Source organism: Orbicella faveolata, unplaced genomic scaffold (assembly GCF_042242905.1).
Source record: "Orbicella faveolata isolate gen_17 unplaced genomic scaffold, um_ofav_v1 contig_34, whole genome shotgun sequence".
NCBI lineage: Eukaryota > Metazoa > Cnidaria > Anthozoa > Scleractinia > Merulinidae > Orbicella > Orbicella faveolata.
The window spans coordinates 12,455,908-12,474,176 of record NW_028301563.1 but is presented as its reverse complement, the minus strand read 5'-3'; the positions used below and the strand labels follow the sequence as shown (position 1 = coordinate 12,474,176).

The 18,269-nt window shown below is 40.0% G+C and overlaps 1 protein-coding gene across 3 annotated transcripts in view; it reads right to left on the bottom strand.

Moving 5' to 3' along the window:
• Nucleotides 1–1,002: 1,002 nt before the first annotated feature.
• Nucleotides 1,003–18,269, bottom strand: part of LOC149104825 (uncharacterized) — a 33,387-nt gene continuing 16,120 nt past the window's right edge. Inside the window, exons 5-13 of one of the 3 annotated variants that reach the window (XM_089270782.1) lie at nt 16,646–16,742; nt 11,926–12,426; nt 11,036–11,466; nt 9,861–10,596; nt 9,226–9,337; nt 7,545–7,794; nt 6,049–6,840; nt 3,016–4,246; nt 1,003–2,312 (exon numbers count right to left, since the gene is read on the bottom strand). In XM_089270782.1, coding sequence (XP_089126908.1) covers nt 2,308–2,312; nt 3,016–4,246; nt 6,049–6,840; nt 7,545–7,794; nt 9,226–9,337; nt 9,861–10,596; nt 11,036–11,466; nt 11,926–12,426; nt 16,646–16,742 — 4,155 coding nt within the window. In that variant the 3' untranslated portion in view covers nt 1,003–2,307. Of the gene's footprint in view, nt 2,313–2,765; nt 4,247–6,048; nt 6,841–7,544; nt 7,795–9,225; nt 9,338–9,860; nt 10,597–11,035; nt 11,467–11,925; nt 12,427–16,645; nt 16,743–18,269 lie in introns of those variants that run through there. The other 2 variants (XM_089270781.1, XM_089270783.1) reach the window with 2 other exon arrangements.

The window sequence follows — 18,269 nt, the reverse complement described above, 5'->3', positions numbered from 1 at the left end:
AATCGATAATCTTCTACCTGAACAGGAAAACTCGCTTCGCGAATTTCTTGGAGGTCAAAATATTTTTGTAAATTTGCCGACGGGCTACGGTAAATCTTTGATTTTCCAGTGCCTTCCGATCGCTGCCGATGCTCTGTTCGAAAAGCCTCGTGGTTCCAGTGTTCACGTTGTAATATCGCCATTGCGATCGCTTATGGAAGACCATATTCTCTGGCGAAGCCGGACAGAGATAAATATGAAAACCGTGATAAGAAGCAGCATAACTTGCAACAGTTAATCACACAGCCGGGCCCGGCGTAATAATACAAAATGCAAGTAACCAACATGTTAGCGGAATATTTCAAACTTTGTCTCTCCAGAGCTAACATTTAGAGAGCTTAAAACATATCCTGCAGTACAAATGAGCCAAAAAAGACTAGCACGAAGCAAAAACAGGTGTCAAACTCTTACAAATTACACGCGGATAACAGCGGAAATCACACAGACCTATGACCTCTAACGGCTCTACTCTTGCAACGTCCTCCTAAAAACACAGGATTATTGCTTAGCAAAATATTCAAAGATCCCCCTATCGTATCATACAAAAGGGGCAGATCCTTAGAGATATACTAGTTCGAGGAAAATTTTCAAAGCGGCTATTTATTAATACACGTGGATAGGAGTTTTGTAGGCCTGTCACTCTATTGTTAGCATTGCGTGATATATTTCGCAAGAATATGACCAATCACAAGGCGCGTAAGAAACTAGCCAATCAGAAACGGATACACAGATCCGTGTATCCATGCGGGATATCAGAATAAGCTTTTTGGGAGCCGTTTCACAGACGGACTATATCGGGGATCTTATGACACGTCCGGCTGCAACGCAGGCTAGAAGAGTCTTGCCCAGGAAAAACACAATGACTCCGGCCAGGCCTCGCACCAGGACCGCTCGATCCGAGTCCAGCACACTAGAGCTTCTCGTCACCTTTCCATACTCCGCCCGTTATCACTATAACACCACTGGACGTTCCATTAATATTTACTGTTTCTCTATGTAATCTTGAAGTGCCCATAACCTACTTTTTACCTTGTAACTTGAATCTACACTATAAATCAATTTAATTCACTAAGCTCCTGGAGCTGAAAGCTTCGGGTACAAAATCAAAGTTTACGTACTTCTAACTTTAGTAGCTTTAAGTATCACGGTAACACTCGACGTGCCCGGAAGATAACAGTCATCCGCGAATATTCCTGTTAATTCTTAGCGAATTCAAATTCTAAAAATGTTTCAGAGAATTAAAAAAAAATGTTCAAAAGGCGACACCTTTTCCAGGATTTCGGTTTATAAAAATCATATCAATTTATTCATGGGTGAAGGTCCTGGGCGACCTTGACGATCGTTAAATGAATTGATCAGTCTTTCGATCAATTTACTTGGACACGTTCCTGCTCAAGTTTTACTTGTACTACAGGGTTAATTGGAGACTCCTACAAAAATTAAACAGGTTAAGTTTTAGGACATATTTACAGGTTAACTTTTTGAAGATATAAAATACCATACTGCTTCAAAATTTCTTTTCAAAAACTAATTTTATACTTGATTCTGTTTCTCACTTGGAGTAATATAATTGTCTTTTACATTATCACATGTAGGTCTTTTTTGAAAATGTTTGACCTTTTCCGAAACACTGAGTGTAAATTTAAATTCTTAGCGACAGCTACACTATACAATATATTCTTAAACTGAAAAGTATTAATACTTTGCGTGAAAAATATATTATCAAAGCACCCGTCTTTTGGAATGTTTTGCAAAGACTTTGTGTAGCACTGGAAGCTAAAACGGACTATTTAAAAAACTGGGAACCGTAAAACTGTAAGCTACTTCTGAAAGATAACATCTCAGCATTCCAAGACTGAGGTCATACAGTGGAATCCCGCTACTATCACTACAACTACATAATAATGTGGTCGTATTCGAGGGATTCTTAAAAAAAAACAAAACAAACAAACAAACAAAAAAAAAAACAAGAAAATGACTGACTAAGCGTTTTCTTCTGGTCAAAAAAAGTGCCCGTAATAATGAGTTGATCGCACTGACGGAGAGGTCTTGAGGCGGGCTTCAACTGACGTTGATGTTACAAGTTACGCTCAGTTTTAAACTAATTTCCTAGTTGTATAATACCTGTGCTACACAATGTGCATGTAAAGGTAACATAAAGTTCTTCAAACGCATTTTTTCCTTCAGTTTTAAGAAGTTGCAACAGTTCATTGTTTCCTCAGGAGTTTCTTGAGTCATGTATCGCCACAGTGAAGCGGTCTAGCCTTGTTAACCTGTGAGAGAAAACAGTGTATGTAACAAATAAAGAAGTGGTAGAAAATATAAGTTACAACAAAGATTTGCCACTAACGACTGTACATATTTTGTATAAAGAAGATTTCATTTGAGCGGACGAATAACTTGTTGACAGTCCAAATTAAACCAAAACTTCTCAGCAATAATAAAGAAAAAGATACTAGCCATCAGAACCGATACTGTTCACACAGGATTGGCAAATCTTTGATACAGGGAGTCGCTTGTAAAACGAGTGTTATCCCTAGATCGTTGAACTTTGCTTCCAGTTCAAGAAAAACTATGAAAAATGTTGATAACGGGGGCCAGTTGATCAAAGGGCAGATAACGCTATCCACCGGTTAAATCACTATCCAGTGGATAACTGTTGTTTATGTTTGTATTTTCAAATGAAAAATTAACATAATCGTCTTCGTATATACAGAAAGTACATTGGACTTGTTTTCGTTCCTCTGATAAACGTTTCAGCACATTGGCGCCGGAAAACTAAGCGCCTCACATCTTCCACATAAATTTCTTTTCCACGACAAGACTTCTCCCACGTATGAAATTTATAACTTCTTTGCAGGAGTGGTGTAAATTATTTCCGGTTAACCTCTACATGCGACTACCCTTAAATGTCTTGTGTAAAATGAATTGATATTGGACCTTAAGAGCAAACTACGCCACCATTGAAAGTCTTACCATGAACTATTCGCCACATTTTTTGAACAAGAGCTTCGCACTGTTTCCCCCAGCTGAAAGTATCTTCGTAACTTGTTCGCAGTCTTTGAATCTCTTGCAGCCGCTCTGCTCGGTCTTTCAGGCGGACGGCTGTGATTGCCTTGGCCCACTCTTTAGGCTCGGCTGACTCCACCACAAATGGCTTGCCTAATGGTAACGAACGCAGTGCATCTCCAAAACCCGAGTTTCCACTCACAAGAATGGGAAGACCAGCAGACAAGGCTTCCAGCGCAGTCAGTCCAAAACCCTCCGTCCTGGACGGCATGATAGCAAGGTCGACCTCGCAAAACAACTCCTTCAATCTCTCCTTGCTTTGCACAAATTTCCTGACGACCAGTTGATCTTTAGAGATTCCACAGTGCAGCAAGTTGTCCGCGACGTCCTCCTCTTTTCCATCTCGTGCGCCCACAAATATCAAACGGTATGAGTTATCCTTCAGTTCAACTATTGCTTTAGCAGCAATGTCATATCCTTTGAGACTGAAGTCTTCTTGATCACCGCGGCCAAAGGTCAGCACCCTAAAGTTCTTGCTCTCCTCAGTGGTTTTCCTTGCGACTGAAAATTCTCTGAAAATACCAGGAGTCAGCTGAATGACATCTTGGTGTTCTTTGCAAGATCCCAGGTAAGCAGTGTAGGCGTCCTTCAACTTGGGTCCAACAGCTACAACAAGATTTGCTAACTTGCACAAGTCTACCTCTGTTCTGTGCTTCTCTTCACCTTTGGAAATCGCCTTTGAATAATTCTTATACATTCCCAGTTCTTCAGGTGCAGTATGCACTACCTGGACCCACTTACAACTGTGCGATTTTTTAATGACCTGGACTTGTTTACCAAGCTTCGCTCCATGACCCAGAACGATGTCAATGGCAAGGTCTTCTGGTGGGACAATCAAACATTCAAGGGAGTCGTAGCCCACGAGTCTCTCTGCTTCTCTAATGGCAATGTTGTGGCTCTTAGCGTCTATCCTTTCTTCCTCAGAGCAGGCTGACGGCGGGACCAATAGAGTGACTTCTACTTCCATGTGTTCTGCCAGCTGGAAGGCAAGCTTTCTGTTTACGGTTGACAAGCCTCCTTTTTTCGACCTCCACTCACTGCCTAAGAGAGTTACTTTTAAAACTCTCTCGGACGTCCCTGGATTATCTTGTGCTGGCTCGCCCTGAGATGTTCCGGTCACAGAGGAAAGACATAAATCCTGCAAGAAAATGAAAACGTCTTAATAAAAATGCATCGCAGCCAATTGTCTCGGTATATATTGTAAGCGGACATGAAATGCACTTATCTTGCAATGTAAGTATGCATCACTTTTTTTTTCAACTTGGTTTATTGGGCTGCTCGTCACGAAAACCAAAGAGAACACAAGGTAAAAGTTAACTGCGGAATTTTCACCGATGGTTTTATCCGTAGCTTGCCAGATGTGAAGAAGACAGGGAAATCCTATGACCGTTGATGGCGGTCTTAACAGATCTATAGCTGTTTGAATAACTGTCACATTCTTCCTTTCGAATGCTGCGCTAATGGCAAGTAATGTTGACGACTATTAAGGACGGTGCCTACTCATAGCAAAGGTTTTTGCGCCAGGTTAAGACCACGCGGAAAAAGTAGATCTTTGCAAGGGCTATTGGAAACCACAAAGAAAAATTGGGGTAGCCACGCATTTTTTTTTTCGAGATAATTAGCCTTGAATCTCAACAAAAATGCTGACATCAGCATTTTCCTGAAAAAAGAACGAAAGGATACTTCTTCACAGATTTCCATAGAATTCGCCTTTACATACAGAAAAGCAAACACAATTAAAAAGATCTTTAAACTACATGGCAAATGGTAACAAAAAAACATTTTTGATATGTTTTTAATAACAAAATCGTTGCAAAAGCGCTTTTAGCGTGTCTGACAGCCTCCCTCTGGTTCAGCTAAAATACAGTCTAAATACCTTTTGCTCACAACCAGAAACTAATCACGTGTTGAACAGACTTGCCACTTCCATTTCACAACATAAAATGTGAGGGTAACCACGCGTTTTTTAAAGTTTTTTGAAAACTTTTACGGTGCCCGTTACATTTTTTTCCTGTCACCTCCTCAGTAAGTAAGACATTTGCGTATCTCGCACTTGTTTTGCGCGCGCACTACGCCATCTGCAGGTACATGTTTACAGTTGAATTTCCGTATAATTTTCGACAGATAAAAACTAGGTTTTCCGCTGGAAGACGTAAACACTTAGTGGTTAGCGATATGCTGCTATTCTGGTGTTCCTGGTTTAAGTACAGGTTCATTAAACTAGACTTGGTCACAGCAGGAAAATTTTGCTTTCATTTTAGGCGTGTACGTGATAGCGTAGTTGATTGTGTCAATGTCAGCCCCAGCGCGCGCGTGGAGCTAAACCATGGCTTGGGTGATGCGCAGAACGTGTGCGCACTAAGAAAAGTAGGCACCGTCCTTAAACAATTATTCCACGAACGCGCGTTGGATATGAGATATTAGGCTGATTTAGGAACACGACGGGAACGTCAGATGAGGACTGCAGGGCGCGCGAAATAACCTGGATTCTGTTCTAATTTGACCGTGTTTGGGTATTTGTACTACGCACGACGTGGTAAAGTTACGGTCCCGTTCTCTTGCTAAATCAGCGTATTAGCCACGAGGCGCGTAGCGCCAAGTTGGCTATAATCGTCCCATATCCAGCAAGCGCGCGTGGATTAATTGATTTATTCGAAACGCCACCAAAATATAGAAAGCTTAAGTAAAATAAAAAACGCCCAAAAAATCCCGCGTACGCTTACCGTGTTTGTAGAGCATGGTATAATAGCTTATAACTCATGATGGCGAAGCCAATAAAAACTCTCGAATTGAATTATCCAACGATCCAGTTTTTAATAATACCTGATATAGGTAGATAATACCTTTTGCGTTTAATTTGTAACACCCATGCTGAACTACGATGTCAACCACTGGTGTTATTACTTGTGAAATACATTACTTTTTATTCATAAATCATACCTGGCTTGTTCTCTGTGGGTACCACTTTTCCAAACCACGAACTGTGAGTACTTTGCCACTGACGCTTTTCATGCAGATCAAACGTCCTCCTTGTTTTATTTCAAGGAGATGCAAACAATCTTCGTGTGTGCACAAGGTTTGGCTGTGATTTGCACAAACTTGACGTCCCTGCAGACAGTAGGGGCATGCAACACAGAACTCGTACCGCAGATTACCAAGGTACTGAAACTGCTTCAACAAATCTTGTAAAGTGTCTTCCACAAACGATCGCACACTTCTTGCTGTTTCTGGCGATGTCGAAACTGGAACTGCTTCCTCTTCAGCTCTTTGCTTGAGGGAAATCTTGATGAACTTCTTTTTGCAAATCAGAATCATATCATGTATTATTTGTCGACCAACAACAAACCAAGCTCCATCCCGGTACAGGTTTGGGGGTTGTACGGATCCAATCTTGGAACACCAAGATATCGATCTTGAAACAAACTGAGAGAAGAATCCATGCGGAACAAAACCATCCACAAAATGAAGATACAACGGGCAAGGATCGGTGGGCGATGGCTCCAGTTTACCAAGGTCTTCTGGTGGCGACTTAAGCTGAGCGGGTACAAAGTACTTCACATCGCTTGGCGAAGCTGAGAACTTTGCGATCAAACCAAATCGCTCCATCATGTGTAAGATGTCTTCCTTGACAAGGCCTTGCTGAATGAATTTGGAAAAGACACGATCAACAAGTTCCATGCTGAGGACACCGCTTGTCTCTACCTCCAGCCAATACTTAGATTCTGCGGGATCCTAACAGCAAACAAAACATGCTTACGTTGCACAATTCCTTTTTGATGAAGCAAAGGGAGATTTGTGAAAACCAAGCTCAACATGTCACGAACATGTGACAAGAGAAAATCTGAGTCCCCGACGGCATTTGAACCCATTACCTCCAAGTTATCAGCTGAGTGCTATATATCTGACCTATGGCGAAACTCATGGTTAGCGAGGCCATAATTATACTACAATTCTGAGGGATTATTTTTACAACCCTGCTGGACCTTGCGTTCTGTAATTTGTCTCATGAATGTTCACTAGCATCGGTAAAAGACCAAGAGAAAAGAAACGGAAATCGCCTCTCGTAAAAAGTTATGTCACTGAGGTATGATGCATCTTAAGACCTCAGCCCGCATTTTACAGGTCCGTCTTTCATAATCTACCTTAATCTTGCTAAATTTAACTATCCCGGCAGCTTTTTGGTTTTACCACGTCTAAGCTATTACTTTTTGAGACTTACTTTCTTTGAACGTAGTTTTAATCTATGGTAAAAAGCTACTTCAGTGACTCACACCGCTAATGCCCTTGCCTTCACACAGAGGAACAGACCTCATTTAAAAGCTGTCCCCAATAAAAATATACGTAGGTCCATATGACCAAGAGTTTGTTTGGGGAATACGCTAGGCGTTTCGTATAGAAGATAGGCTTTTTAAGTGCAAAGCATAACGTCTTCGTACCGCTTTGTTGAAGGGTGGTATGGTTATCAGCATCTTGAATAGCTCAATTAACCATTGCGCCTTCAGTATGACAGTACTGCGGTGCTTTACAATCATTCCGAGGTCATGATAAAAATGCAACATGGCGTAGAACTGGTCTTCATCCTCGATAAAGCACACTTCTTTGGCATACGTTTGAAGTTGTTCCACATTCATGTAATAGACATTTTCAGCTACCAAAGCTTCAACGAACTTTTCGAAGTTGAACCACCTAAAGAACAATCAAACAAAATAAATAAATAATCAGCTTAAAACGGTATTCAAGTATTAATCATTTCCCCCATAAAATTCTTAAAAACAAAGTCAAACATAACATCTTACAACCATATTACCAACATTTACCTGGCACTTACTAGTGACTTATTTATTGCCAATTTACTTTATTCCTCGGTATTTAGTGATTTACTGCGCTTATTTAGTTACAGTTAGTTACATTTTCCATTTTTGGCCTTATTTTGTCTCCTTACTCCCCCCCATCCCCCTTAAGCTGTAATGCTAATCAACTTCTTTACATAAAATAATTAATACTATTTCATTTCACTCAACTCGATTAGCTTTTTTTTTTGTTTGTTTGTTTTTTTTTTTTTGTAACCAAGGGTTCTCATAGTTTGGTAATAAAGTTTATGTTGTATTCAAATCTCCTAACCGGAAAAAAAAGATGACATTCCAAAATATGGGCTTCGAAGATTCCATGAAAGGGATAATTGATAGTTCCCATGGGAAAATTTCACAGAAAAAAATCTTGGGAAATGCTATATGTTATCAAGATGACAAACAAATGGAAAATTCCCATCGAAAGATTTTTACGGATATTTTCCCCGTAAAATTCGAAAGAAAGTACATGAAAAATCCCCATGTAATACTTGGAAATTTTAAGTTTAATCAAATGTAATTCATGGCTCGTCAAAAATCCTAGTTTCTCGATAAGAACGCGCACTTCGTCTTTCATAAATTCATTGGAGGGTATTTTGTTGCTTCTCTAAACTGATGTAGCCTAAATAATCTCTTCGATGTTTCAATGAATGCACTTACCAATAAAGTATATATGTTCGAAAACCTCTTTCCTAGGAGAGTGTCATATTTTCTAAATTAAATGTCGGTTCTCTAAGATAGAGTTGTAAATAAGCCCTTCCAGCATTTTTTTTTTTTTTTTTTTTTTCGAGGTATAGTACTACGTTAAGCTACAATGGTTGTGGCTGTCCAAAATGATAAACAAAAACCCTTGCTAATAAACTCAACGCTAAAAAAATGCAGCAAAAACTGAATGTCGGGTCAACCTACAAGGCCAATTTTGAAATGAACGCCACGACGTTTAACCGAGAAAATAAGGTATCTACAAAGTAATGAACAGATTGAGGGAAAATGGAAACACTAGTTGTGCTGTGATAAAATGACGGCAGACAGACGGACACTAAGTACACTTAACTGTACACTACCCCTGTGTAAAACTACGAAGTAAATGAAAGGGCATAAAATGAGATGTATAAAAAGAAAGAGACATTCACAAGCAATTAAGTTGTAAAGAAACCCAAAAAGGTTTTAATGGGAGATCAAAGAAATTAAATCCTTTTAAAAGGCCTCTTGTGCAACTGCTGTTATTGCAAAGGTGTGAAGATCTCTTTCTCTTGTCATATCACTTTACTTGACTGGTGTCTTCTCCCCCATGTATGGCTCCTGTCTCAAAACATCCATGATTTTGGTTCGAAGAGCATGAATTCCATCACCACTGGCAACATCAGTGTCACTCCCCTGCCCTGAAATTACAAATAGTAACAAGACGCTCAGCATCCACTCAGATCCCAGGCGAATGGCAGTTGTTACAGAGAAGCTCTTATCACCTGTGTCTTTTTTTACACGTTTGCTGATTTGTGCTTATTTTCGCCACAATTCAAGAGCATGGCTCAGGAAAGATACTGTTAAACGTTTACAAACAATGTACGCTAAATGGTCCTTACACCGAGGACCCAACCATGAACCTTTTGAGATATCTTAGGCAGAGGATGTAAACAATGTAAACCTCTCCAAGGCTATCTCTATCGCAATATATACTCCCGATGTATTAAAACTGTTCCCTCCATACAAAACAACGTCAATTCTATAAAAGGCATGGCTAGTATTTGATAAAATCCCGCAGGTTTTACCAATTTACTTTACTGATGGTTTTTATACATAAACCAAATGCAGCCTTGAACGTATGTTAGCTAAAAGTCTTGTAGAGCTTGTCTTTTCACAGTAAGCTGAATCAGCGGTCCAGCAAAAGAAAAAAAAATCCTTTACCTGCAAACCATTTCTTGATCTTGCATAACCATGAGTTATCGCCCAGCGTGTTGTCAATGCTGAAATATGGCCGGATAACATGCTTCTCGTATTCCTTACCAGATATTCCTTGCTGTATTTTTGATGTCGTGGCCTCGATATCCTCGAATGGTTTATCAGCATGTGTGCCAACAATGAACACTGGAGGTCGGAGATATGGCAGCATGCCGCCTGAGTTGCCAATCATTTCATCTCCTGTTGGTCTGATACTGTGGATTGTTACTAGCCATGACAGCAGATTCTCCAGATTTGTCTCGTTGTTTGGGTTTTCCAATAATTTATCACGTGTTCCTTGTCTAACACAGGGCTGGGCTGGGGCGTCTAGTGACTTGCTGAGGTTGTGCACCAGGACATACACTCCACGTGATGACAGGAACACAGGGTGAGAAGCGTAGTACAGGTGCTGTCCGGCAAAATCCCACAAATCTACAGTAACTATAGTTTCTCTCTCCTCATCAGCCTTTTTAACATCACCATGCACGCCTTTAAGCATGTTGTTCAACCGCCGATACGCATGTTTTAGGACCTCTTCTGTAGGTGAGACTATATCCATCATCAATGTCGAATCTTTACCAGAACTTACACCGCTGTCATCTGTGACGTCACCGACGGTATTTTTTGCTACAGTTTGTACTCGCATTTTACTCTCTCGCGAGGAAATGGTTGAGTTCTTGAGAGCGCCAACACTTTGAGCAACCTAAAATGGAGTTTTTTGAAGAGGTAGCATTGTCGTCTTATTAGGACCTGCTTATTGCAGTATCTATATTTATATCTGAGAAATAGCGTAGGAGAACTGAAAAAGTCCCCACAGGGACTCACTTTGCATAATAAATAAGTTAGCCTTATCTATCTCAGTTATCTTAGCGGATACTGAATTCAGTAGCTAAGTAGATAAGTAGCTATCAAGAAATTAAAACGACACTTAATAATTAATGTCTTGTCTCTTGGCCGGCCAGTGTCAGTACTGTTATACACTGCTCACTCCTCAACCTCTTCTACATGTACAGTGTAAGGAACTAATGATCGTTAGCCACCAAAATCAGAATTTTTTGGTAGCTTTGAGTATCTTTATCAATTAATCTTAAGCATACCACTTACTTTAAAACTAGAGTGGCCCCAGACTTAAACGTACAAACCTGATTTATTTCCGAGCTGTTTGTCCCCACCTCCATTGTTGATTCTTCTCCTGTCAGTTCTGGATCTGATTCCATTTCCGAGTCTTCCTTTGCTTCGTTGAGGATCCAGTGATATTGTTTTTCAGCTAACATTCTTGATATGTCTTCAGAAAATTCCGCCAAACTTGGTTTATTCTCGCTAGTGGAATTCCAGTTTTTTACCTGATCGACTTTAATCTCGCAGACAGAAGGATCAACTTCGATTCCCTCAGTGCTCTGTTCTTTAGGGTTAAATGGTAAACCTAAGAGTGACTTCTTCAAACTTGTTTTGCCAGCACGATCCTGACCAACCAATAATACTCTACCACGGTAAACATTTACAAATCCATCCTTCAGCGCTTTTTCATAGAGCAGCTTTGTAACATCTCCTTGCGCTTGTATTTCTACAGGAGCTGTAGGTGTAATTGTAAGAACATGCTATGATTTTTCTTATTGCGCAGGCTGTATATCAGAAAGGAATTAACAAGGTGAAATTGGTTATTGTTGCATATTTTGATCACAGAGGTTTGAAAAAGTAAGTAACAAAGAAGCACAATATGCGATCATAATTGCGTATCTTATTCGCTTCCACATCAGAATACGTTAAATAATAAATGGTCTATAAGCAAAAATTGTAAATTTCTAACATGGCTCCAAGGCTTAGGGGACTAAAACAAAAGAAATAACAATCAGATTGAAATACGAATAAGCTGTTTCTTTTGTTTTAGTCCCTTAAGGTTCGGCGGGATAATTTATTAGGATTGGCCCATTACCAATAAATTTAAGAAGTATGTAGTCAAGTTAGCTTAATGTTACTAGGTCATGATGCACCAGGGCACGGCATAAGGTAACTAGCTATGCTTTAAGCTAACCTGTAATGTCTATTGACATCCTTTGTGGCTTCAAATCCATTAGCCTCATGAGATTTCCAATTTCTTCATATGTCAGGGGATTACCTGTCACGGACAGCTTCTTAAGATGGTTTAAATCAACGATATATTGACAGAGTCTTTTAATTTTGTTATTACTCAATCCCAGCTCTTCTAGTTTTTCCAGATTTGTCATATTTGCCGATAGTGTTGAAAGTTCATTGTTATTCAAAAACAAGTGGGTCAGGTTGATCAGGGCGACAACAACTTCCGGAAACTGTGTTAGCTTGTTGTGGTTCAAATTCAGCTTTGTAAGGTTTGACAGGTTGCTTGTACTAAGTGGTAACTTTGCGAGCTCATTGTGTGAAAGATTCAGTATTTCCACCTCCGTCAGTTTTGTGACAGCATCTGAAATCCTTAACAATCTCTTCCCTTCCAGATTTAAAGCCTTGCTATCTTTACGAATTGTCTTCCTTAAAGTATGTTCCATGTCCAACAGTTCCGCTACAAAAAAATAATAATTCCTCATTCAGTTGTTTCAGATTAAGGTTTCTTTTGTCAATTTAGGACTCAGCTCTCTCTGATGTGCAGTATCAAAACTGCAAAACCAAAACATGCACTGTCAATAATGCCTCAGTACTATTTAAATCCTTACTGGACACGAGGAAACCATGTCAGCGGTTTAAGCTTAAGCAGCAGAATATTAAAAGCAATTGCGCCGCACCAGCAATGTGGTGTTCGCCAAAGATATGGAACAGCGACCCAGGACAAGTGTCAGACTTTACAATGCTTTTCACATCCGGGCCTTACAACAATGACTCCTTGCCATCAATCCAAAGAATATCTGAAGGAATTGGAGAAATGGTACAAGCAAAGCAGTCTTAGAAGACTCTGGTGAGGTTAAGGACGCAGGATAAGGATGCGTTTAACACTACACTTTTCGCCAACTCACAAAAGAGCTGGAGCACAGACATAAGTCAAGGGTGGTACAACTTTAAAAGTCACAGGTTAGGCTGTACTGAAATTTTATAATTTGGCTAGTGACATACCTTGCATACAGTGGCTACGTCCGCATTACGAGCGGCAGTCAAAAACAAGCTGCCCTTAAAATAGTCTTTTTCTTCGGAGTTAACAAAAATAGAGAGAATGGCAAAGTTGCTTTGGCCTCTTCTCAAACTTCACTCGAGAACCTTAAGTTTAAGGTACCAGTATACTCCAAAATTGACCATTTTTCAGAAAAATTGTTTTTCGCTTTTTCCGATAAATCTTATTGCGATCTTTCATTTAAAAAAAAAATTATATGAAAAAAGATTGACTCTAAGCAGTTATGAACGAAAAACCCTTCTTTGCATTACCTCTAACTGATAGCTTTCAACGGGTTGTCACGAGAAGTACATAAAAAGTTGCGTGACAGATTGCCGCGTAGTACGATTGCCTACATTTGTGTTTGGTAGTCGACGAGCTGTTCTGAGTGTTCTCCGTTTGTAGATTGTTGATTTGAGCTTAAATATGTCGTCGATGTCTTCACTTGTCCATTTGCAAGTGCGAAGAAATTACTACATAGCAAAATGCCAGGGCAGAAATGTTTCCAAAACAATCGATCAGAATTGGACCGATGCTTTAGTTGGCCAGCGACAAAGGCTCCTGCTACGAGCAGGAGCAGTTTCTTGCACTGGACGAGGAAGATATTTGACATTCTCTTAGCATTACTTCCTTGGCGCCGTCCGAAGAGGTCACGGTAACATCTCAACTCAATCGGTATCTCGTGGGTTTCCTTTATGTTGCTTACGAGTGCGCTCTTTCATTGCCTACGGCATCTCCAAGCAAATGCGTTATACAGATCGAAAAGAAGAAACAGAACCGAAAAATATTTTCTTACTAGCCTGGGTACACGAGCGATGGGATTCAGATCTTGCAAAGGATATATCCCGCTGGAGGCAACATTTAAAGGGGTAACCCGAAAACACTGGCCCCCGGTCCGCGGATCCTCACTACGGACCGGGTCCGCGGACTACCTATGGACCAGTCCACGTACTACCCCTACTGACCCCCTCTAAGGACCACCCCCAAAATAGAATAAAAACAAAATCGTGTCGGCGAAATTTCAAACGTTACATTGTGCAAATATAAATGACTTGGGTTCAGGCTCGGGCGCAAGTTATATCATTACACATTGCCATTTCCTTCGGTGTGGCCATTCAGTATATGAAAGACCGGGAAGCCTCCGGGTAGCCTCAAGAAAACCTCTGGGAAGCCTCGAAATTTGTGCTCTTTCCCCTCTGCCAGTTTGTTTAGCCCATTCTCCCGTGGGTTCGTTAACTCGTTCCAGGCTTCACAATCTGCTCAGCGGAATTACAGATACAAACAAGCTTAAATAACTCAAAAACGCATCTTACATAGCCAGATTGAGCTATGAATGGAAGGTTACAACTTTCGTTCGTTTTGCCATCGGCATCTCCTTACACTGAAAACAGCTTTTAGGCATTTTTTTTTTGGGGGGGGGGGGGGAGGGGGGTGTTAAAACCCAAGTCTCTTACATTTGCACAGTTTAACACTCGAAATTTCGCCGACACGATGAATCTATTAGACAACCCATAAGTGAAATCTATATTTATTATCTTTACACTATTTTGGGGTGGTCGGTAGAGGGGGTCCGTAGGGGTAGTCCGTAGACCGGTCCGTAGGGTAGTTAGCGGACCCCAGTCCGTAGTGGGGGTCCGCGGACCGGGGTCAGTGTTTTTGGGTTACCCACATTTGAGCCCGCTTTGTAATTGATACGAACTCCATTGGTAAAGTAAAATGAGCCTTCACTTTATTGATCAAGGCGTCATTATTTTCACACCTTTTGTGTAATTATCTCATTGCACCGCAAGAACGCCTTCAAGTATATTTTCCTTCGTATCTCAAAAAAAAAAATTCAGCGAGTAAAGCACACCTTTTGAGTTCGTTTCCAGCGAGTTTTTAAGGTCTTTCGCTGAAATTTGGAGAGAATGTTGTCCGATAATCAGGCAAGAAAAAAAAAAACAGGTGTCGGGAAATTTTTAGTTTTCGCTTCTTTCAAAAGTTATGACTATTTTAGTGAAGACAATGCATGTTTTATCAACTTTCAAAGTTTAACTGCGTGTCAAAAACAAACCCGACAAAAAAATTCTCGACTCCGTTTTTTAAGAAAGGTGTCAAGAAGACATAGCGATGTTAATCCTGTCCTCTCGCTCAAACCCGATCGGAAACGAACTTGATTAGTGAACCTCTGTACTTTGGGAAATAGAGCGCCATATTCGCTATATATTTTTTTATATTATCTTAATAAATATACTTTCGTAATCTACAATTCTTAAACTTTCAGAAAATATATACTTTACTGGAGTTTTCGTCAAATGTCCGACCGTAAAGCGGCGCAAACGAATGATGGTTGTTTGGGGTATACTGATACCTTAAGTTGACGAGGAGCAACATATTTTGCTCAGAATAGCACAACTAAATGCTATCTGGCGACACTCGGCGAGTTAAGAGCGAGTCGCCGGACACGCCGGGGAAAGCTGATTTTCGGCGCCAAATTAAAAGCTTGGAGACACAAAATTTTGCATATTTTTCACTTTTTACAATCTGCTGTGGCTTTCGAAGTTATAGTTTTCTTTATGTTAATATTCGACGCTGTCTCTAGTGAGAAAAGTTTCCCGACTTCAAAGCCTTTCCTGTTAACAAACATTGACATCGACAATGGTTTTCCCCGGCCCTACTGAATCCTGATTGGTCAATTCAAATTAATAAAATAAATCACTTTATTACAGTGTGAAAGTCTTTAGCACTCCTATGCTAATTAACGACACTGAAATGAGTAAACAAATATTGTGAATTGAACTGAAATATGTTAAAAATCCAAACTGGCGGGAGACTGAGCAGTTGGCTATTTACAAAGCGTGGAAGAGTTGAATCTGGGACCACCAAACACAAATCCATCTAGTGGAAGGGAGGAGATTTGAACTCGGGACCTCCGTATTACAAAAAAGTGCCAACTTACTTCACGCCAACTTCACGTCCTGAACTAATAACAAATGAGCAGAAACAAGTTTTAACCTATTTGAAAGCGAATTGGTGTCCTGACTGACTATTAAGGAAGTGTCTCAACAATAAAACAAACCCAGACAGTCACAGGAGAGGTCACTGGGGTTTGCGGTGCTTCCTTATGTTAAGGGTGCATCTGATCGTTTGGGTTGCGTCCTCCAAAAATTTCACATTTGACTATCTTATAGACCGCTAAGAACATTACCTCATAAAACGCCCAAGGACCGACCAACAATCAACCAAGTCCTAGGGATCGTATACAAAGTGAGGTGCTATAACTGTTTCTTCGCCTAGATTATGGAGAATACTCGTAAGCGCTCGTGGAGCTCGCAAGGAGCAAAACATGCGAGCAACAGCGAATCAGCAAATAAACAACGTACTGAGTCCAGGGATAAACAACTGATAGATGCCCGGGTCTTCGAACGAGGTGTGACCAAATACCACAAGAGGAGTTACGTGTCGGAGTTAGGGCCACGATGACGTTAACGAGGGTAAAACATTCCCTCGCGCTTACGCATCTCTAATTCAAATTAAAAACGACAGCACAAAGGTTTGTAGCACAAGCAGTAACGAACCTTTTAACATTGTAGCCATGATGAAGGTGAACAAAAGTTACCAAAAATTTAGTAAAACAAAACCAGATCGTTTTATAACTCACCTACTGTTAAGAACAACTTTTCCACATTCTCACCGGTTAATGCTGACACTTCCATAAATAGATCCACATCATTGTCATGTGCACAAGACTGACCATCCTACACAGTCAAATTCAAGAAACAAAACCCTGTTCAATGAGCTGAACCTGTAGTTTCAGTAGCCTAGGAGGGAAACTGGATTTACACAGGTACACTGTACACAGATAACCATAGCGCGCCGTTTGTAATGATCAATTATTTATTCTACTTTTGGTCGTTTATATTTTCGTGATAACTTGTTTATTTATGATTATTCATTACTGACCATCCATTCACAAACAGGTAACGAGTCCTGCAATCTGATTGGTTTTCAGCGCGGTCCGGATTTTTCTAAATCTCTACCCACGGTCTTAAACTTTTGTCCTCCACTTTACAAGATAAGGAAAAATAAATAAGCTATTTAACGGCTTACAGTCGGTCCGTATGGTGAAAATCTGTGACCTCGGCCTTGAAAATGCTGCCCCACGCCGAAAATGCTGTCCTTTGCTACTTGAATAACGATCAATAGATTATAAGAAAAAACTCTTCCCTGATGATGTTGTATCAGTTCTTCAACAGATATGGCTTCTCTAATTGCTCTTGTAACGGCTGTACACAACCTCGCATTCTGACCTGATCCGTACGCCATATTTACTCAACCGCGGAGATCAAACTCTACGCAAACACTAAGCGCCTTCTTTATGTTACAATACTGCTGGGCGACATTTGAGCCCATCGAGTTGACACTAAGGTTATTTCAAATAACCAATTTCATAAAATTAAATTTGGCTATTTGAAATAATAGCGTTAACATCGTTCAAAACGTAAAAAGGACAGGCCAAAGGGTTTTTAGTTGTAAGATGCCCCAAAACAAAGGTTCAGGGGATACGATGGTAAAAGTTTCAACACTGAAACGAAATAATGGTTTAATTCGTCAAATAAATATCCGAGTAACGACCTCAGTAACGCCACAATGGTGTTATCTAATAATTAATATAAGCAACACAAAACTGGTTCTGACAAATAACCAAATAACGCAAGATTGGTTTTATCAAATAACTAAATAACGCAACATTGGTTTTATCAAAAAACAAAACCATATAAGAATGGTTTTATGACAAACCAATACATAGATGAATCGTTTTATGAAATAACCAAATGTTGTACGTTGGGTTTTAACAAATAACCAATTGTAGTAAAACCGTTTTTTGTGTGAAAAGGGACGGTCAGTAGTGAATTATGATAAAAAGAAAACCAACACTAATTTAAAAAAAAAAACAACGGATAAACACTGAGATCAATCGAAAAACGACCGAAAAGTAAAATAAATGAAAAATTTACAAACGGTGCCTCATAGATAACTGGAAGCGAACAAAATAAAACTCTGAGCAACGTCTAGCAAGTCATAGAGTTTATTGTGTGGAAGACCAAGAGGTGCGTGATGAAAATGAGAACTCTCTGTCTATATTTGCCGTGGCAGATCGCAGGTAGAAATCCTGTAATGGAACTTGATACCGATTAGCTAGGAAACTTATTAGATTAAAAAAATCAGACCGATGTAATGCAATGTATGTGCAAATTAATATAACGGATTTCCTCAAGAACTTG